Source organism: Telmatherina bonti (genome assembly GCF_933228915.1).
Source record: "Telmatherina bonti genome assembly, chromosome: 12".
In the NCBI taxonomy this organism is placed as follows: Eukaryota; Metazoa; Chordata; class Actinopteri; order Atheriniformes; family Telmatherinidae; genus Telmatherina; species Telmatherina bonti.
In genome coordinates, this window is record NC_136610.1 from 28,055,676 (window position 1) to 28,078,160 (window position 22,485).

At 38.4% G+C, this 22,485-nt stretch overlaps 1 protein-coding gene across 1 annotated transcript in view; it reads left to right on the forward strand.

Moving 5' to 3' along the window:
- LOC306763423 (uncharacterized protein) overlaps positions 1–22,485 on the forward strand; it is a 143,454-nt gene that overhangs the window by 115,650 nt on the left and 5,319 nt on the right. Inside the window, exons 6-22 of the mRNA XM_079250217.1 lie at positions 2,657–2,683; positions 2,766–2,792; positions 5,288–5,314; positions 6,146–6,172; positions 11,521–11,595; positions 13,013–13,129; positions 16,332–16,358; positions 16,450–16,476; positions 16,556–16,609; positions 16,686–16,745; positions 18,853–18,897; positions 18,991–19,068; positions 19,211–19,234; positions 21,882–21,926; positions 22,043–22,087; positions 22,221–22,301; positions 22,382–22,435. Of these exons, the coding sequence (XP_079106343.1) occupies positions 2,657–2,683; positions 2,766–2,792; positions 5,288–5,314; positions 6,146–6,172; positions 11,521–11,595; positions 13,013–13,129; positions 16,332–16,358; positions 16,450–16,476; positions 16,556–16,609; positions 16,686–16,745; positions 18,853–18,897; positions 18,991–19,068; positions 19,211–19,234; positions 21,882–21,926; positions 22,043–22,087; positions 22,221–22,301; positions 22,382–22,435 (840 nt within the window). The remainder of the gene's footprint in view (positions 1–2,656; positions 2,684–2,765; positions 2,793–5,287; positions 5,315–6,145; positions 6,173–11,520; positions 11,596–13,012; positions 13,130–16,331; positions 16,359–16,449; positions 16,477–16,555; positions 16,610–16,685; positions 16,746–18,852; positions 18,898–18,990; positions 19,069–19,210; positions 19,235–21,881; positions 21,927–22,042; positions 22,088–22,220; positions 22,302–22,381; positions 22,436–22,485) is intronic.

Genomic DNA, 22,485 nt, shown 5'->3' on the forward strand with positions numbered 1-22,485 from the left:
ACATATATCACATTTAAGTGTTTTTGGAAAGTATGATCTAAGAGCCAAGTGTTCCTTTATGTTTAAGTGGGGATCTAAAGCTTTCCTTCTTTGAACTAAGTGTGGCTTTGCAGAAGAGGTTCAATGGCTGCACGGCTGTTTTTATTGAGGTAAACAAAATGAATAACTCCAACTGCTGTTTCAGCGCTTGACTGAGGTTTAAGGGTCTCACTGAGCTGCCTTTTGCATTATCTTAACACCAAAAGTGCAATACACAAAACCACAAACAACCTATATGGTTTAATTATTATTCTTAAATAACAGTCTCACCAAGACAAAGCTTATACACGCACAATGGGGCAAGATATACAAAGACAAACACTTTTCATCAAAAGTAATTATGAAAAACAAAACTTTCATCTTTGTCTTATTATTTCTTTTTAACTTTTTTAATAATTTCTGTTATGACTTGCTTGTTACTGCTCTCTTTTGTCCTTGCAAATCCTCTTCATTGTTCCATCTTAAGACAAAGATGATTCATATTGCATCAGTGGATTTAAACAAATAGTGTCTATACAACATTTTAGCAGAGCTCTTTATTAACAGCAGATGAAGTAGATGCTTTTGAAACTATTCTTTAAATTAGTTTCATACTGTCAGAATTAGAATTTAGAATTAGTTTAAAAGCAAGACATAAAGACTTATACCATGGTCTGGGTGAATTAAAAAAAAAGTTAAAAGTTAAAAAGTAAAATTAAAAAAGTAATAAAGGACACCAGTTTAAAAAAAGTTCTGTCTAAATCATTGCGTTGGCTCAAACCCCAGTTGGTAACCGTGGCAACAGAAATGTTAGCGACAAACGAGCAGAACAGAGCGGCCCATGGTTACCATGATCTGCCAGTCTTGAAGTTATTTTAATTTTCCAGGTTATTTTTGAGCATCGGTTGAACAACAACCAGAGTAGAAAAGGGAGAAAGAAAATAAGAGTTCTCCTATTCCTTCCCATCTCACTATTGTATTTTGTTGTTAGTTGAAATCAGTCACTGCAGATAAAATGTTTATCATAATGTTTCAACGGTATTAAATAACATTTCATCAGTTAGTTTGGGATGAAGCTCCAGGTCTCTGAAAGAGGGACCGAGCAGCTCTGACCGCCACCCTGCAGTGGTGTTTCTCTACATTAATGCTCCGGCAGTTACGCCCGTTTCAAAACAATCTTCTAAAAAATAGAATAAAATTATTGCAACAGGAACAAACAAAGAAATTGCAGGAACAATTTTCATAAATTAAAAAGGTCCGGGCTGTTAGATATTTCCATGGCCGAATTTTTTTTGTGCTATTATATAAACCAACCATGGCATGTCCTCCCCACTTTTGTTCATATTCTGAAGAAATATGAATTTTCAGGCTGAAATCACCACATTTTCATTGGAATCCGTTAAAAGGAGGGGGAGGCCACTTCCGTTCAACACTCTTATCTTTCAGGCTCAATCACCTGACGGCGTGTACACACACTCATTCATACACACTGAGCTCCCTGGACCACACAGTCATACACATCCCTCAACACTATTATATTTCACCATTATTGGTGATTTGTTGCAATAGTATCTGCAGGTGCTGCCAAAAGCGGTTACCTTGGCAACGCCACAACAAGAGATATTAAATAATCCACTCTGCCTCTTCTTGTTATAAACGTGATTTTAAAAGTAAAAACAGCGTTAATGATTGATCTTATTTTATTTCCTTTGTGAGTAACCATGGTATAAGTGGGATAATGCCTTCTAAGGTGTCCATTATCAGAAATTAATGGACTTCACGGAGGCAACTGTCCAATGTGAAGCGTCATTCATTAATTTCTGACAATGGACACCTTGTCAGGCATTGTCCCTTACTTATAACAATAGGACTGTAAATCAGTTTAATAAAGCAAGGCATGAGAATGTTAGCTTAGCATAAACAGCTAGCTCTCATTTGTTATGTCTTCTATTTTAACCTTGAGAGATGAGAATGTTGTTTTAACAGTAAAAAGTTTGGCAGGATAAAGAAAAAAAAAAAAACTTTTTATCCAAAGTCCACTAATGAAAAGGTACTATAAAATTTAAGAAGGGAAAGTGTTGTTTTATGAGAGAATTTAGTGTTTTGTTTTTGTTTTAGACGCTCTGATAATTCATACCAATTATGCTATCTCCCGGCAATAATATAGCCTCAGGCGAACTTTTTAGAATCATATAAAACGCTTAATAAATAAATTAATACATTTCTTTACTCTCTAAGCAGTCCTCTGATTTAGTAATTATTGTTTTAAACCTTTGTTTGTATAGATAATTAGATAAATGGTTTGCTTTTCGTAGTAAAGCATTTGGCATACTTTTGTCCTCAAGATCTTATCCAATATAAGCCTGCTGAAAAATACATTGGTCTAGAAAATGCTCATAGCCTTTCAGAAACATGACTATTTCAAACCAGCACATTGTGGTGTAGTCAGACTGAGTTTTTAACAAATGTTTAGATCACAAATCTAGTGTACTTAAATATAAAATACAAACAACATAGTATGGCCATTTAACAAGCTTGTCTGTGATGTTGCAGCCATGTAAACTAAATCTGCAGTGATAGTTTGGATCCCATAATGTTGGCGCTTTTCTTAATTTCTCTTAATTTCTTTTTTTAACAGGGTCCACTCGGCTTGGATGGCAAACCAGTGAGTATTTTCAGTGTCAAAATATGTAAAGTATGGCTTTAGCAACTGGGATTAATCTGGTTTATGATTAATGTCTTCTCAGGGTTTACCAGGTCCCAAGGGAAGCCAGGTACACCATCACACGTCTGCTTCTTTTTCTAATAACATGTCAATTAAACTGAAGCGGTTACTAAAAGATTTGTTGAAATGTGAATCCAGGTGAGTCTTTGCCTGGAAGACAGGGGATGGTTTGCTATAGCTTGTGAATCATACTTTATTGCTCTTAAGGGACCATTGCATGGAAGTAGGGAAAAACCAAAAAAGATGGAAATTCTCATCCCATTTCCACCATTAAGTCAGCACAGGGCTTGCAGTCACATGTGAGTCATGGCTCAAGTGAACTTCGCTCAGAAACTACCCCCCAACCTCCCCATCCCCACCTTCCCTTCATGTCATCCATCACCTCTCCCCCTGAAACCCTGCAGATACTTCCAAGCACACCCAGGTGTAGCGTGGAAACGGGCAAAGCAGAGCAAATCAGTTACACACCAGTGGGAAAGTAAGAGAATTGAGTTTACAACCTTCAACAGAGGCTCTTTAAAAAGCCATTACAGTGCCTTCCACCCCTCCTTCAGCCTATATCTGTGGTTTGCTTTTTGCCCAATGACAGGGACAAGTCATCCACTGAAATGTTAAACCCTCACACCATAATGAAAGCTGTTTGAGTGGTTCCTCTCCAAACATCATTAAAATCTTGTTTCCTGCTAGAGGAGATGTTAAGCTGGGTCTGTCCTTTAAAAGGACTCTCCCCATCACCAACAGCCTGCTGTAAAACCTCAGCAGGTGTGGCACAGACATCATGATCAGAGTTTCCTATGAACTTATGAAAGTAAAGATAAAAACACAAGGGAAACACATTTTGCTCACAAATCAATCAAACTTGTGATTGATTTGTGAGCAGACCCTCTGATGTGAACATTTTATGTTGAAATCTTTATCAGTCAATTCAATGTTTCTAATGCCAAAACTGTGGCTGTAAGCTGTGCTTTCGCTTGTAACATGTAAGACTAGTTATAAAGTCATTTTATGAAGAGATTTAAAATGTCTTAAGGAACTGAAATGTTCACAAGGTGACAGTGAAATAAAGTTTAAAAGCTGAAGGCTGATTTAGAGACTAAGTATCTTACAGAGATGGGATATGCATATGTAAGAAAGCTCAGAGTGAGTGGAAGACTGAACAGACAGAGCGCAGAAATGGGAACATATTACAATAAATGTTTTAGAAGAGGTCAGATCTGACCATTCATGTCACTTTTAGAGACTGGATGTGAGGAGATTTCTACACACCCTTTTTCTGTCAAAGTCACAGTAGTTCCTCTCCAAACATCATTCAAGTCTTGTTTCCTGCCAGAGGAGATGTCAAGCTGGGTCTGTCCTTTAAAAGGACTCTCCCCATCACCAACAGCCTGCTGTAAAACCTCAGCAGGTGTGGCACAGACATCATGATCAGAGTTGCCTATGAACTTATGAAAGTAAAGATAAAAACACGAGGGAAACACATTTTGCTCACAAATCAATCAAACTTGTGATTGATTTGTGAGCAGACCCTCTGATGTGAACATTTTATGTTGAAATCTTTATCAGTCAATCCTATGTTTCTAATGCCAAAACTGTGGCTGTAAGCTGTGCTTTCGCTTGTAACATGTAAGACTAGTTATAAAGTCATTTTATGAAGAGATTTAAAATGTCTTAAGGAACTGAAATGTTCACAAGGTGACAGTGAAATGAAGTTTAAAACTTGAAGGCTTATTTAGAGACTAAGTATCTTACAGAGATGGGATATGCATATGTAAGAAAGCTCAGAGTGAGTGGAAGACTGAACAGACAGAGCGCAGAAATGGGAACATATTACAATAAATGTTATAGAAGAGGTCAGATCTGACCATTCGTGTCACTTTTAGAGACTGGATGTGAGGAGATTTCTACACACCCTTTTTCTGTCAAAGTCACAGTTTATGGTGTGAAGTGCCGCTATATTTGACATTCCTGCAACCACTTGTCAGAGGTGGACCAAATGGAACCAGGTGGGACAGGCCAATAGAAACATTTGCACAGCAAAGCTTATCTGCAGGCTCAGTGTTCAGAAACTGATATTAAACTGTCTGACAAAAAAACTGAACCATGTTTTAGTTTCTCACGAACAGCAGAAGAATTCAGTGGGATTTTTGAAGCCCCAAGTTTTTGGTTAGTGTTTTTCCCATTCCACATCTTAAACATCTTAAAAGACAGATTGGTCGGGGGGGACAAAGGAACATCTTGACTTTCAGATTTATCTTCTAGCACAACATTGCTTCTCTCTCAATGAAGATCTTAAAAGAGATCCTCGCTGCAAGATGTGTCACATGGTTTTCTTGTTTAAAAAGATGCTCAGATGCTGGAGTGACTTAGGATTTAGCAGTCTCCATGACGAGACTACATTAAGGGGTTTGACTGCTTTGCCTTCATATTTGATGGAATACTCCCTGTCTAAGCCAAGCAGAAGATGCATTGCACTACGATGTGTGTTATTCATAAGATAACTGATTTATTACCAACAACTGTCTCTGATTATCTCTTTCCTCCCAGGGACCAGTGGGGCCCAAGGGAGAAAAGGTATGCTTCAATGTGAATTTCAATAACCCTTGTTGACATGTCAGTGCACTGAATGGATGTATTGCTTCCATTAATTTACTTGTAAAGCTATAGAACACGCTTAACCTCACGATCACCATCCCACATTCACCAAGCATCCATCCAACATGCAAAAGCTTATCTGAATATATGTAGGGGTTCACATGGTGTTTTCTCACGTCAAGGCACCAAGCAGATTTACAGGCCTTCCACAAAGTTCAATGATAGCCAGATGTTTTCCCGTTAAGAACATCTGCCCAGCCTAAGATGTTAAAGACCATAAGTGCTGGCAGAAGAAGCTTGCCATGTGCCCACCGATGCCCACACTCATGGGTAACTGTGTGCAAATGATCGTTTGTTTTTGCCCTCAAGGAAACGGCGTACAGATAAGTGCAGCCGCGAGAACAACCCAGCTGCAGAAAACAGCATCTGTCAGAGCAGGATTCTGTCTGATAAAGGTGGATGGCGTCTGACAGATGATGCTGAGGTTTGGAAAATTGGCTCCTTTTGTGTAATCATACCACCAGCTCTGTGATGAGAGCGCGACCTCCAAATCCTCATCAAAATCCAATTCTCAGCATCTGTGCTCCCACTTTGATTCGGCTGATCTTGTCCAGTCGAATGACTCCATTTAAAGCTTATCAGACAATTTATCCTGCAAATGTTTACATCCTGTGCTAGTTTAGACTGACAATGCTTAAGTTCCCTTCCTTCCCATACTTAAATATTATTTTTGCAAGTCTGCTGCATAGTAGCTGTTGAATACAGTGCTAATAACTGCTGACAGTTGTTATTTTCCTGTTTCTATCTCAGGGCGACCAGGGAGACATTGGGCCAAGGGTAAGTCATGTTTTCTTTTTATCTAAAGAGGTCAAATGAGATTGTTTTACACTTCGATATCCATATTTTCCATGTCATTTCTTCACTACAGGAGAGTAGAGTGAATTTAGAAACTAACATGGGTTGCTGTCAGTTCTTTCAATAAGTTTCTTTTGAGAAAAATTAAAAAAAAAAAAAAAGAGCAGAGACTTTCTTTAAACTGTCATTGTAGTTTTTACAGTGATCAAATAAAGGAGAGATTTACCAGTCGGCACTGTGATGACAACACTGAGAGGAGTTATTGCACTCAGCCATGACTGTCTGGTTTATATTTGACAGAACAAATGACTTATAATGTGTTAATGTGCAAACTGCAGAGGTTTTGTGAGATTTATTTCCCTGCTAGCTGCTGGCTGTAGTTTCATATTGAGTGCAGAGATGTGAAATTGGTTTGATCCTCACCGTTTCATATTTGACTGTGTATCCAGGAACATTTTTCCCATAATTCCTTTGAAAGCGCACACCATTGCATTCAAACATTCAAATGCTCTTGTGGTTCGATTAAAGTACATTTACTAAATCTATCCGTAGCTACTGTTTCACACATGATCAAATATTTGCTTTACTTAAAATTTAAAAAAATCCAACATTTTTCCATGGATGTACTAATGTTTTCAGAATAGTGGGTTACTCCGCGTCTGAAAGAAGTTGAGTGGGTCACCTCCTTGACACTTATTCAGCCTCACCATCAAGTTGCAAGATTAAAAGGCCACAGATGCTTAAATAAAACTACACTTTTACTTGTGTCTATTAATTGCAACTTTCCTGAAAGTGAAGGAGGAACATCTCACAGAATGATGGAAACCAGAGCTTCCAAAGCTTAAAATCAAACTTAATAAAGGAAAAAGTGTTCATACTTTGAGGCTTTATAACATCAGAGGAGATCTCATCGACTCTAGTTGTCACTCTGTTGGAGTAACCTGGATTAATGAAGAGAGCAGGGAAAAAAAATCAGAGTCCCTGCATCCACATAACCCCCAGTAAGTGAAAAGGTCTGGATGATTCAAAAGAAAAGTGTGTTTACCTCTTGCAGCTTCCACAGTAACTAGGCAAGACATGGCAAGTTTATTTGTAAAGCATGTTTCATGTAAAAAAATATATATATATATAATGTTCTTTACATAGAGACATCAAAAGTATTACAGAAAAAATAGTAAACATCACAATAAATTAATAAATTAGATTAAGATCATTAAAAGGAAGGTGAGTTTAAAGTTGAATTGCAGATTTCATGCATAGGCTCATGAGAAAAGAAATGCTTTTAACCTGGATTTAAATGTGTCTACGTTTGGTTTAATCTCCACTGGCAGTTTGAAAACATCGTCTCACTGCTGTGATGAGGTTCAGGTTGACCACATCTCTGAATCCAGAGATGAAAAATTATATTATTAAAAAAAACTATGGAAATACTTAAACCTCACCATCAAAACTTACTGGTTGGGGCAGTGGGCCAAAGCTGCCATCTAATCTCTGCCAAACTATGTTTTTTTTTTTGTCTTTTTACCATTACGGGGAAACCTCACTGTAGATCTGCTCCTTTCTGTCAGCACTTTCTTTTCATGTGATATCATCCCATCCTCCATGAGATCCATGTAATTATCCTCAGCTTCATTCTGTGTGGTTTGAAAATAAGCCCCTGGTGCTTTACATGCTCAACGGTCTACATCCTTTGAAGGAGTCACGTACCCTGTGAATCCTGCATGTTTTTCTAGTTTTATTGTGTTTAGAAGAGAATATCAGGTCAGGTCACTTCATAACAGAAAAAATAAAAATGTGGGGAAGAAGGACTGACGTAATCTGAATTGTTTGTGGTTTAAGGCCACACATCCAGACACTGCTGTTTTAAGCTTTTCTCTTTAAGTTTGATGCATTTCCTATTAAGATTCCACCCAGACATGTGAAAAAAAACTAGTGATTATGGCATTTATTTAGGTAAAATTATATTTCTTTTTGAAAACTGACTTACAATCGTTTTAAAATAGATTAAGTGTTTTGTTGCAAACATAGTTGTTACTTTTTACCATTAATTTGACCAAGCATTCCATTATTAACTTACAGCCACAGCATCAATTAGATGCCAACAGTTCTCTTATTGATGAGCACATAACAGTTAGTTATATAAGCAATATTTATAATGACTTTGAAAGTTTAATATTTATTAAATTACAGACATCTTCCAAAATGCATGCAAAATCATTTTAAAAAATTACAATGTTTGGGTCATTTTCACTGACACAGAAAGCAAACAGAGATTTATTTTCTATTCATGGTTTTCACCACATTAGTTAAGTCACGTGTGTTAAAATCAAAGTAAATTAATGAGGATCTCCCTTCGGAGCCGCTCCATGCCTTGCTTTTATTCCTGCCTTCAAACATGCTGCCAAATGATGCAGTTTAAACAACATATAGCTACATTTAAGGGTGTCCTCAGAGTGCTGACCTGATGACTGCTGAAAATCGCTCGAAACATAGGATGTGCAGTATAAAAAGCTGTGATTGGACTCACAACAGTAGCTGATCATGAGAATAGACCTGGTCCAACAAATATAGAAAGAATTGATTCTTTTTTTTATTGTACAATATACATTACCAGAGAGGTGAATAAGAACTACAAAAACATTTAAATAATCTCTTGGACTTTGATGTTCTCGCTACCTTCCTGTTGGGATTAAAACTGTGCTGTGAATTGTATGTAGACTAACCTACTAGATTTATTATAATCCATCCTAACTAAAGGACATAAACATGGAAGATCACAAATCTGAGAACAAAACTAAATTTGACATTATGCATGACAATGAAGCCTTCAGCCGGTCAATGAAGACCTGTGTTACTGCTGAGCTGTTTCCCAGCTGGTGGACATAAACTGCAGACTGCAGTAGCCTCGCTGTTCTGGGCTTTAATGTCAAACCACATGCTGATGATTTCTGGCACCTGCAAAAGATCGGGAGAGATTTTTCTAACTAGCATGCATTGCTTTAAAATCCCAATGCATCACTACAAATCAGTGCTGCGCCTACAGCTGGCCATCGTTTGCTTCATGACCTTGTTTTTAAGGATCTAACATGTTCCTTATAAACCAATTTATCTTTGTTTAAAGTGACTATAGTTTCAAAGTGGACATCTTTAACACAAATAAATGACATATGTATAAAAAAAAAAAAATTGAACAGTATGTTGGACTGCAAGTTGTTCGCCGTTGTTTTATAGCCGTACATAAATGGAGTGTAAATTTGACAAAGCTGCCAGTGGAACAATATTTATAATGTGGTTCACAAACATTGTAAGAATTCTTGATTCCTATCAAGGCATAAGCCATTTGATTTTCCTGCCCGTCCTTTTAGATTTTGAGGTAATAATTTGTGCAAGAATTAAATCTTTTTGGCATTCTGCGTCGCATAGTTCTTCCAAATGGTAAATATTGCACTTGGCTGAGGCTTCTGCAGCTTTGATGTCTTTGGATAAGTCTGCAGCCCCCCAAAAACCTCAGAGTATTGCTTGGAGACGCATGTTCGGTTCAAAACAAACCCCGCTGCTCTTAAAGCTACTGCGGTTTTGAATTTACCCTCAGTGTGGATTTTCATAGATATGGCCACAAAGGTCAGCAAATAAGAAAAAACAGCTTTTCAGCGCTGCTTCTGTTATGTGAGGCTTATTTAAGGCTGAGCTGATTAAAGGCGGTGCAATGCAAAGCTGGAGGTTCATTCCAGTTTTAGCATAGTTATCACATTCCCCTTTTGCCATTGTTGTATCGTTTCACCTCCGAACTCGGCTGCAGGATGAGAGAATACACAGGAAAACAGGAAGCAGCCATGAATCTTTGTCAACCTGTGACTTCCTGTCAATCCATCATCTTCAGCACTGTTGTAAGACTCTGGTCCCAGGACACCTTACAAAGACAGGATGAGAGGAGTATTAAAACAAAATCAGATGTTACAAAAGCTCCACAGTGACGCCAACAACAGGTCATGTGTAGTTTGGCACCTCTCCCCAAAGACTCCTGATTGAGGTTCCCAGGTTGTCCAATCCATATAGAGGACATTGTTCTTGCACCTTCAGGTTCATCTCAAGCCGGTATTGCAAAACAAACCGTGGCGAGGGGTCCGAGGATGAATGGCTTTTTTTCTTAGTGTTAGCCTACATTTGGAAGCGGATGAGGTAAAGAGGAAGCCAATAAACATTCAATTATAGGAGTATATGTGGTCTTCATGTGGGAGCAATGCAAATGGGTGAATGCGACAATGGGTGTGTGTGTGTGTGTGTGTATGGGGAGCATAAACAAGGAAAAGGAATGGAGGAGGTCCGTGGTCTCGGAACAAAATTTCAACTGTCCATCACTCGCCGCAGACTGGTAACAGAAATTTCTCTGGCAGCTCTCCTTTTTGTCTCCCTCATGCCCCCTGCTGTTCACCCGCCCCCCCTATTCCTCCTCAGACTCTTACCATTCCATCTCTCCATACTTTCCTCTTTTCCACTGGTTTTTGCGGGAGCTCAACCAGAGAGGAGCTCCAAGCATTGTGGCAGCGGACTAACTCTGCCCCTTGACACACTTAATATCTATTAACTGTAAAGAACCCAGCAACCTCAGTTTGGTTTGGGAGGGATGGGAAGACAACATATGGAGATGATGCACATGCACACATGACACATGTACATATATATATATATATATATATATATATATATATATATATATATATATATATGTATATATATATATATATATATATATATATATATATATATATATATATATATATATATATATATATATATATATATAATTAAATATGTCTGAATTTCCAAGTTCCAGTTTTTGAAAGGACAGAGGGGGGTAGTAGTTGCATTTGTCATGCATTTTGATGTAAATCTGCAGCATTTATAAATTGCTTATTTGTTCCCTTTGTCACTCCTCTTTTCAGGGTCCTCCTAACCACACCACATATGCAAGTCTATACAGTAATCAGATTGTGAAGGTTTGTACCCTCCAGAGGATTTGCTCCTTAGTCCTCCCAGCAGCCACCACTATCTGTCAGGCTGCATATTTGTCTCTTTCCCTGCAGACAGAGGAGCACAACACCCTTCTGCAATGTTTTCTTCTGTCTTCAGCTTCCACTTTAACTGTTTTTTCCTGCAACAGCCATTTTCCTCACTGCTGGACTCCTAGGTCTTCGGGGATTTCTGGTTTCTTCTTCTCCTCTCCCTCTCACAGAAACACCTGCTTTATATTCCCTCTTTTTTTCTCCTAATGCTCGTTCTCTTTATTCTCTCTTTCTCTTTTTGTCATCGGTGCATCTGTTGCATTGTAGATGGTTTTCCCCAGATACGACCATGGCTTTCTTGCTGGAGAGCAGTCCAGTAGCTTTCAGAGACGCTTTCTGAAGGTAGTCCTAAACTAACAGGCATGTGTGCTTCTTTTAACACTTTAACCAACCTTTCTTTGTCATGCTTCGTCTTCATTTTTCCCTTTTTTTTTTAAAAATTCTGCCATTTTCTTGTACTGTTTCATTGAAATGTATCATCTTTTAAAGACATTTATTTGTGTTTAGATTTCGAAAGATTACCAATACACTGTCTGAAGAAGTTCCACTTTACTGCCATTTCTCATGATCAGGAAGTATTGAAAAGCTTTGTTTTTTTGGTGACAGTACAGGCCCAGGCTGAATTGAGACATAATGATCAGTGCAAGGAAATGAGCTTTCAGTATGCACTATACTGCTTGCCTCAACAAAGCAAACCATAATGAACCAGATGTCTGTGGAGATGAGAGGATGGAGAGGACATGCCGCCATGTTACTGCAGAGTCAAAGACGTCGCTTATCCCCCTCACTGGTGGGGAAACATGTTAATGGTCTGTGGTAAGGGTGGTAGCCTCCAGAAAGAAAAAAAAATTGTATCAGGTTTGGATTTGTCAGCAAGTGTGGGGTTTTTTTTTCAGAAAACATATTATTTATTTAACCAACCAGGTTGTTTGCATTTAATATTTCATGTGTCTTTTCATGTGTTCATCAGCATGAGTGTGTTTTACTGTGTGTGAATAAATATCAGTCTGGCTGCTATTTGTCCTCGACAGTCTTCCTGTATTGTCAAATGATGAAGTTAGAGACACAGGATTTTGGTGGACTGTTGTGTGTACACATGGGATTTATATGTAAAGAAATTATTGTGATTTTCATCTTGTGGACAGACCAACAGAGTTCTGTTCTGATCCAGGAGCTCCTGGTTCACTCTGCTAAACAGAGGTTTTTATTAGCTGTTGAACAAAGTGGACCAATAAGTACATATATTCTTCTCAGGATTTAAGGCAGTCTAGGTTGGAGTTGCAGTTTTAGATTTACATTGTTTAGTTGGAGAATAAGTGTCACTCTAAGAGACTGCTGACTTCTGTTTCCTCAGATTGTCATTGCCAGATGGGAAGTGTTGAAGCTTTCTATTACTGTGATGTTTGTGATGTTTTGAGTATTTGTTGTGCTCTTCATCACAGCGAGCGCGTGTGACTGGAGAGTGGAGTCAGATGTAAATAATAAAAGGTGAAACTTGTCCATCAGGCAGTTCTGGCGGTGACATCAGTTGTATGTAAGGTGCTTGTTTGAGGAGAATTTTGAAAATGTTTGCTGCATTAAAGAGCAGCTCTGGTTTCTTTCATTTCTTTGATCGCTGATTGGATGATTAGTTGTTTCTTTGCTTGCATGGATGCAGATTAACTGAGCCAAGACTAATAACTGGTAAAAAATGATGGATTGCTTCTCCAAAACATATTTTTACTTCATTTGTTTTTTTTGGTTTTTTTTTTTTCATAAGGGTGATCAGGGCCAAGCAGGGCCTGCTGGTCCTCCTGGTCCACCTGGTCCACCGGGTCCTCGCGGCCCCCCTGGGAACACTGGGAAGGATGGGCCTCGTGGTCCTGCTGGAGAACCGGTAAGAGAGCAACTTCAACCCCCCCAACCCTGCTACTCATATCTCTCTGCCTATAATCTTGCCCCCTCCAGCTGAGGTGAACCCATACAGGCTGTGCTTCGTGTGCATTTCAGTATTCAGCGGGTAAAGATCTTCACAGGGAACCCATATTCTTATTCTTCCGGGTTTGCCAGTGATCTGTGGCTTACCTAAAAAACTCCCAGAATAGTAACTCTACTGCAAGCCTCATCTGTTTTGTGTAAGTCAGCGGCCACAAAGTTCTCCAAAACACCCCCTCCCCTTCACCCTCCCCATCCCCCCACCACGACTGTGTCGCCATGTTCGCTGAAACAGATATGGCACTGCGGTGAGTTCATGGGCAGTTTGCCGGCCTCACCAAACAATAGTGTGCTCCTCGCCTGAGGCGGTTTCTCTTGCTCAGGATAAACTTTCTGCCTCCCAGAGTTAAGTTCATATGCGCTGGCAGCTTCAAGCTGTGGTTATTGAACTGAAGAGAGAAATATTAAAGTTTTTTGTTTATCTATGTGAAAGAATAATTGCTCTGTTACTGTGATCCGGCGCTGGACAGCCAGGGCTTCATGTGAAGAATGCCGGTTTCGATGTGGGTGAGTGGAGAACTTATGCTGAACCAGCAAAAGAGAAAGCCAGAGCAGTTCAGAAAGTGACAAAAGACAGACGGGCCGAACCGAAGAGGCCCATCTTGTAACCTAGCCGATTGCAAATGTACTCTTCAAGTTGATTAAAGGCGTTGCAAAACCCAAAACAGCAAAACAAAGTGGTGTTGAGAGCTGCTCCATGTTGTGGGCAGATGTCTGAGTGGGCTGAGAAGGAGAAAGTGAGTCAGCCTGCCAGCATGGGTATCCTCGAACGCTTGACATTTATATCTGCGATGTGGAAAGAACTGGATGATTGACAGCTTCTGTCTTAATTACAGTTAAATTCCTGTGTCTGATTTGTGGGGGAGGAAATATTTGCTACGGCAATTTGTTCCCCGCTGCTGTGAAAGAAAGATCAAACGACGAGGAGGAGTTAAGAGGGGTGAGAAAAGAGGTTAAAAGGGTTGGAGGATTGAAAATGAAAGAGGAACACAAAGCAGGTGAAGAGATCAGAATGACAGTCCGTACGAGCGAACGGAGCATGAGACGAGGAAAACCAGCTGAGACATGTGTTCATAGCGCCTGCATGTTATTGTAAAATATAAGGACTGACTGGAGAGCGAATAACCTCCAGTTTATATGTGTTTTTGAAAGTGCAGCAAGGGATCAAGCAAACACAACTGTGCATGTGTGTGCGTGCGTGCTTAAAGGTGGAGTATGTAAGATTTTCAATATTTTCAAAATAAATTAACTAAAAATATAGCTACAATCATAATTAGATAGTTTTTTTAAAACATCTAGGTTCCAGTCTGTCCATATTTGATGTGTCATTAAATTACAAGTTTAATTAATGACAAAGACCCTTCTTAAATGTTTGCCTACTAGTAAAAAAAAAAAAAAAAAAAGGGTGCTTTTTGTCATTTGTCATTAATTAAACTTGTAATTTAATAACACATCAAATATGGACAGACTGGAACCTAGATGTTTTTAAAAACTATCTAATTATGATTGTAGTTATTCTATTAACTTATTTTGCAAATATTGAAAATCTTACATACTCCACCTTTAAGAGACAGTAGTGGGGGTTTCTGTACAGGGGCTAAACTGTCTGCCATTGATGACTTCATAGCAGATGTCAGACATGCAAGCACATGTCCACCTGGTCCACACAAACAGCCGATAGCTCTGTTTACCTAAATGAGCCAAATCACTGTTGGACAGATGGACAGAGACGAGAAAGTGGACGTGAAATAATGTTTGTGTTTGATATTGTTTAGATCTACTGCTTATTGCTCATCACACACAGAGTCCAAGTCAGGGCTCCACATTTATCTCCTGCCAGAGACCAAAGAGGGGAGCATAAAGCTTTTAAGCTGGGATGGGTGTGGGAACGGGCAAATGAAAAGAAAAACAGAATGCATCGTATATTTAATGCTAAAGAGACCTCAGGCTTTTCATCAGAGGTCAAAGTTCACACCACAGGGAGGTTTTCTTTCCCATATAAGACTTAAAGGCATGATTATGTAAGATCTATCTAATAGCAGGTTTTACACATCTACAACACAGGATGAGCAGCTGCCACACACTTTCCAAGTTTTAACTATCAGGTAACCAATCACAGCAGTCTTTAGCAACATGAGCTAAAACAAAATTCGGGCCAACATTATAGAAAAAAAATGTATTGTTGATGTTTTAAATGGTTAAACGAAGGTTAGATGAAATAGTGAAGATAAATGGTTTGTTTATACCTCGGTTCATAAGCAAAAACAAGTCCGGCACCTTCTACCATCTAGGTTTTGGACACAATGGGGAAAACTTTAATCAACATTCAGTCCCACATTAAATAACTGCAGCAGTTGTTGGTATTTATCAGATTCTCCTGATGGGAAGACAACACCGGGACGTACGCTCTAATTTTTAGTGAGAATGTTGCAGTTGGTGCGACAGGAGTTGGCCTTTTTATTTTCAGAAAGACATTTACTGACTGTGACGTCTCACATGGAAACGCTGACAGAAACAACACAAAGTCAAAATGAGACAAGACTAACACATCTTACTTGTCAGCAGGAGGCCAGTCAAACATAACTGATAGCCCTGTTTATCTTTATTATGTCATCCCTACGTGTTGTCATAGTAACTGCCTTGCCCTGTCATCGTTAGATGCTTGAGGTGGCTGCTGGACCGGCTCTGAATACATTATAGCCTGCAGGGTTACTGCAGTATTACTATCAACAAGGAAGCATTCAAACCCTTTTAAAATAAACTGGTTTTTAATTTAAAAAAGAAAGAAAGAAGAACTTTTTAAAATGACCTTCCTGTATTGTTCATGGAAGCAGTATAACATGGAGCTGGTGTGTATGAATTCCTTCTCATACTCAGCAAGTCCTTCTGGTAACCTGCTGTAGCTCACGTGGAAGCTTCCAGATTTGTTGTTGTCATTCATTCAGGTTAGTCCCTGAATTCTTTCGCTCAGAATGAGCTCATAAGAAAGCAAAGTCCATGGATTCCTTGAGGTCCCTTATTGAACACTGACATCTAGTGGTGAAAATCTTCCATTTCTCTCAATGTGAATGAATCTCAAAATGAGTCTCGTCTGTCCTCTTCAGGGTTTTCCAGGTCGGGATGGCGTTGAGGTGGGTTTACTCCACAGTTTTGTTTTTGTTACTTTACATCTGTGACAATCATTTTAATTATGTTATTAATATTCATATTGTTGCCCAAAAGGGACCACAAGGACTGCCCGGGAAGCCGGTAAGACTGTTATTTGGTTATTATCTTCAGTGTCACGCTTTACACTTTTTAATATTCATGGATGTGTTTTTGTTAATAGGGGGAAGATGGTGCTCCTGGCTATCCAGGACCACAGGGTCCTCAAGGGCTAAAGGTACAACCTAGCTTCATGTGTTTTCAGAATGTATTTCCACATACAAACCAGAAATGTTTACCATTTTCTGCAACAGGGCGAACCAGGTATAGGCGAAAAAGGAGAAAGAGGCATCGATGGACATCCCGGATTAAAGGTAAAATATTATGATGTAAATATTACAGATGCAAAAGTAGTTAACCCCTATTTCTGGCATTATAACCTGTAATTTGTGGGTTTTTGTTTGTTTTTTATTTAAGCGACATGATCAAAATAGTCTAATTAGGTGAAATTAAATGTTGTGAATAAGAATATATGGAAATTCTTTTTGCAAATACTTGCATATACAAACAAAATTTTGCTTACTAAAAAAAAAAAATATATATATATATATATATATATGTATATATATATATATATATGTATATACAAAATATATATATTTTGATCATATATATATATACATATATATATATATATATGTATATATATATATATATGTATATATATATATATATATATTTTATTTTATTTTTTGTGATTCATATATATATATATATGTATATATATATATATATATATATATATATATATATATATATATATATATATATATATATATATATATATATGTGTATATATATTTTTTTTTTTATTTATTTTTTTTTTTTTGTGATTCATATATATATATATACATATATATATATATATATATATATATATATATATATATATATATATATATATATCCCAGCTGGCTTTGGGCGACAGGCAGGGTACACCCTGGACAGCTCGCCAGGCCACTGCCTATATATATATATATATATATATATATATATATATATATATATATATATATATATATATATATATATGAATCACTAAAAAGTGATAAGTGTATATTTCTTCTCCCCCTTTGCAATTAAACCCCTAAAACAAAACTGCTGCTAACAATCACTCAGCACACACATGATCAGTATGTACACGTGTTCTGAAAGGCTTCAGTGTCTGCAGCTAAGCAGAACCACCAAACATGCAACACAATTCAAAGCCAGGAAGTCTCCAAATGAGCCAGAAACAAGTTTGTCCCATTAAGCACCATATGTGGCAGAATAACAGCATCACAACAAACCTACGGAGAGACGGCCATCCGACAAAACTTACTAATTGTACAAGAATAGTGTTACTCAGAGAAACAAGAAAGAGGCCAAAATGAACCCTGAAAGAGTTGGAAAGCTCCACTGCATAGACTGGTGTGTCGCACAAGCTGCACACTTCACAAAGGTGGGGTTTACAGAAGAACAGTCAGGAAAAAAATCTGCTGTCAGGATTGGCGTACAGCGGAGGACCCATCCATCCTGGAGGAGTCGATGTGGCGAGCTTACAAAGATGCACAGATTGCTGCGAAAAGTGGCTCTTCAAAGTAATGACTGCAGGGTTAAATGCATAACTGTGTTCTCACTTATTTTACGTCACCTTTTTGCATTATTTTGTGCAGATCCATCACACGTCATTTTGAAAAAAACAACAAAGGGGCTGATTTTGCAAACCAAACCGCAACTAGGGATGCACTTCCCTTCTGCCTGCAAATTCTCAAAACATAATGACTTCATTTTATCAATAAAATGAATACGGCCTTGAAAATTCATGTACAATACCTCCCATCACAATCTCGATATGTTCCCAACTGATTTTTTTTTTTGTCATTTTACCTGATGCTGACCTTCAGACACACCGTTTGTTTTTCAACGAGGCTGAAAAAACACATTCCTGTCTGTCAAAAAGTCGATTTTGACATACTGCTGTTGGCTTTATGAAGCCTTAAAATGATTTAGGTCCAAATTACATTTCATATCTTCTGGTGCTTTATAAACCTTTCAGACATCTCAGGTCATCTGGAACATGTTTGCTTTCCATCCCCTGAGTTAAAACTAAAAACAAAAAGGCTGCTTTCAGTTTTTAAACACCATGCATGTGAAACAAACTCCCAGAGATATTCAGGTCTGCAGCAACTTAGCTTCTTTTAAATAAGACATGAAAACAGTACTGTCGCATCTGTATTTGATTTATTTAATAAAGTTGTTTGTTCTTTTTCTCTTTTTACCTTTTTGTTGTGAGAAATTGTAACACAATTTGTTTAAATGTTTCAATATGTTTTATGTAAAGCACTTTGAATTGTCTTGTTCTTTATGTGGTAAAAGTCCATGTACTGATTTAATGACTGAAGGACTTCTACACTGATGTGGTTTTCATTCTTCACATAGGGTGATAAAGGAGAAATTGGAGAGCAAGGACCACAGGGGCCCATGGTATGTTTGTTAATTAATATCTAAAGCTTAAAAAACATTGCTGTTGTTGCAATCGTTTTAGATTAAACGCTATTGTTGTTGGCGTCGTTGCAGGGATATCCTGGTGAAAAGGGCGCTGCGGGCACCTCAGACATAGTCGACTTTAATGGAAAACTTCTAGACGCTTTCCAGGTGAGGGGTTTTTAAAATATCGATGAGCCCAGATTTACAGATCTGTCAAATATTTCACAAGATTTTAGCACCAAACGTAACAATAAAAGTCATGCAGGAAACATATTTTTGATTGTCTCCCGACACATTTTTGTCTTGACAGGCCATCAACACCATCAGTGTTTTGGTAATATGTTGTTGTGGCTGCATGGTTTTGATGTGACCAGTAACTAACACACATGCATAAGCACATACCATGTGTGTTTCCTTTGCACATCACACCTGCTTGAACCGTTGGATATGTGTGTTTTTGTAAATGCCCTTTGCCCAGACCTTGAGACTTCAGATGTATCACATGTTACTCTAGGGGGCCACATCTAAGGAGCACTGCTGAAAGCTTCAGTCTATTAATCTCTTGTGAATTCATTTGGGATGTAAAGTACAACCTCAGTAAATGTGGATCAGCTGTGCTCTTATATCAGATGACTTGTATCTCCAAGAGATAATCGTGCAGAAAAATCAGCAATACGTTGTTCTGATTGTGTTTTGATGCCATGAAAAAAGTACACCAGCTTTCAATTCTAACATTTAGAGATGAAAAGAAATAATTTGGTCCTTATTCAGAGTTAAAATAAAGTAAATACAATCCCTGATGAACGGCGTATATTACGTTGTGACATTATCTACTTAACTATGCAGAAGTCAGAAGCAGCCTGAGAAAAACTTAGTTCACCCTATGATTTAATGCAACCACCTTTTTCAGCAATAATTTTAAATAAACATTTTCTTGATATGAATGAATGAATGAATGAATGAATGAATGAATGAATGAATGAATTTTCTTGATAAAGTTATCATTAGCCCACACTGATGTTGTATATTTTTGGTCTTATTTTCTCAACAACATTGCTTCAGTTCATTTAATTTAGCAATATTTGTTCACGCACAGCTCTCCTAGAGTCCCACCGCAGCGTTTTCATCTGATTAAACTCTCAATTTCTTTGCTGTATTTTTCTTTTTTATTTCTTTATTTTGCTTTTTCAGTAAATGTGTTCCTGAAAATGTGTTTCGGATTACATTTGACTAGAATATTTGGATATGTTGTGCTCATTGACTGCATGATGTCAAGTCCTGTGGCGTGTGGTCTCAACACGTGACCAAATCACCACCTCTCCACCGCCGTGCTTGACAGTTAACACAAGGCATTTGTGCTGATACGTGTGGTGTATATCTGTGTTTAGGTTTTGACCAAACACACTGCTGCTGTGTATTGTGACCAAAAATTTCCACTTTGGTCTCTTCTGTCCGCACAACATTCTTCCATAAGTCTCGCCTGGTATTTATGTTGTACATCATAACTAGGATGCATTTGAATGAAGCGCAGTCACATCCTGATACACTTGATCTTGATTCTATCAGAGTACACACTACTAATAGATAACCATCTTTGCAGTGGAGTGTGCTTTTCATTAAAAGCAAGTACAGACCACGTCTCCTTGGACCGCCATTTGAAATCGGCTTCTTCATGCAAACTTACAGCTAACAGCTTGAGATAATTACAAAGCAGGTGGTGAAAACCTGAACCTGAGATCATATCATAGGCTTCGAGCCAGCTTAATCAGTCAACAAAAAGTCAGACACAGGGTCTCTACCAGCGTTGTAAATCCACATTTTCACCCAATGGCCACCCAACTTGTATGTTGATCCATGCACTTATTCGTGTGAAAAGCATTTCTTCACGTTTCATCTGCTCTGAAATGTTAGATAATGATGAATTTGGTGTAAAACAATGCCGGAGGTGTTTGCTTGTTGCTGTCATTCACTTTGCAGCTTTTGCTGTGGTTATTTGCACGAATGCCCCTCACTTTCCTGTGATGAAGTATCCCAGACTAAGTAGGGGCTCGTAAACATCTTTGGTTTCCATGGCATTCGCGGAGAACAAACAAAAAAGTTCAGAATTGAGAGGAAACTGAGCACCTCTGAGCAGCAACGTGGTTTCCCTTTTTATTATTTCAAGATGGCCGAGGCCATCAGAGGGCGGAGTAACAAGTGTAACATTGTGGACGTAGAGCCGTGTGATTTAAGAGCGCTGCAACACATAGAAGACTACACACAATAAATATGGCGTGCATGTGCGTGTGATTCATCATCCATTATTACATACAGCCACAGTCACACTGTTTCTCTCTACTTTTTTTTTTTTTTGTCTCATCCTTCATCAAAACAATCAAGAGAATGAGTAATGATTCCAGACTATTGTGTAGCACAAACCACACTCTGCACTGTTTTACAATCTCCCAGATAAAATTGCTTCAAGTTGGTCGTGATTAACGGACTTATGAAAGAAATCATCAACTTTGTTTACTGTCAGGCTCAGATTGCGAAATATATTGTGCAGGTTCAGGCCATATGTTGAAGTTGTACTTCCATCTGTTATAAACGACGGCTGTGCACACAGACACACACACACACACACAGCATGTCTCAAAATGACTCGTATCATTAAACCAGTTTCTGGATTTTTTATGTTCACGGTGAGTCACATGACTGCTTCTTTCTCAGTGTCGTGGAGCTTTAAAGCTGCATTCTTCTCCTTTGTTTTGTTTACCACGCTTTACTGTTGGAGTCTCCCTCAGGAAGGGTTTTGACCAATGGCGGCTGCTTTGGTCCACACAAAAAGTCTTAAAACCCACTGAGAAAGTTCAGATTTGGGTTTATAGTTGTTTGGCTAATTTAAGGGGTGAAACCAAAGAAAGAACAAAAGAAGAAAAATACAAGTTGTTGCATAAGATAATTTATAGTTAGATATATACTTATTATGTTTTGTTTTTCAGGGCCCTCCTGGACCACCAGGACCCCCTGGCCCCCAAGGAGAAAAGGTAAGGTGTTCTAAGCTCCCCTGGCTGGATCGGGCCTTGGATGCAAAACAAAATCTCTTTGAAAAACCTGTTGCATCTCTGCAGTGATGAAATTTTCCCTCTCTGTCTTGTGTTAGGGGGAACTTGGTTTACCTGGACCAGCAGGAGTGGATGGAGAAAAGGTACAGAACACTCATAAATGACACAAAAAACCTTAAACGTAATTTTTTGTTGGTGTTTTTGTGTCTACTTTTTTTTTGATCTTCCTTGTTATTATGATCAATGTGAGATTTCTGGCTGATTCTTCTCCTTTAGGGACCCAAAGGAGACTCAGGTGCGACGGGACCTTCTGGCGAGAGAGGAGAGAAGGGAGAGATGGGTCTGTCTGGGCCGGCTGTAAGTCATGGCATCAATCTTGCTTCTCTGATGCTGCAAACGGTTTCAGGTGAAAGCTAATCTTGTTGTTTGTTGATCAGGGTGTTGATGGGCAGAAAGGGGAAAAGGGCGACTGCAGATTGGACGACAACCTGGTCAGTGACCGTACACATTTTATTTACATCTTAGACAACATTTTGAACCA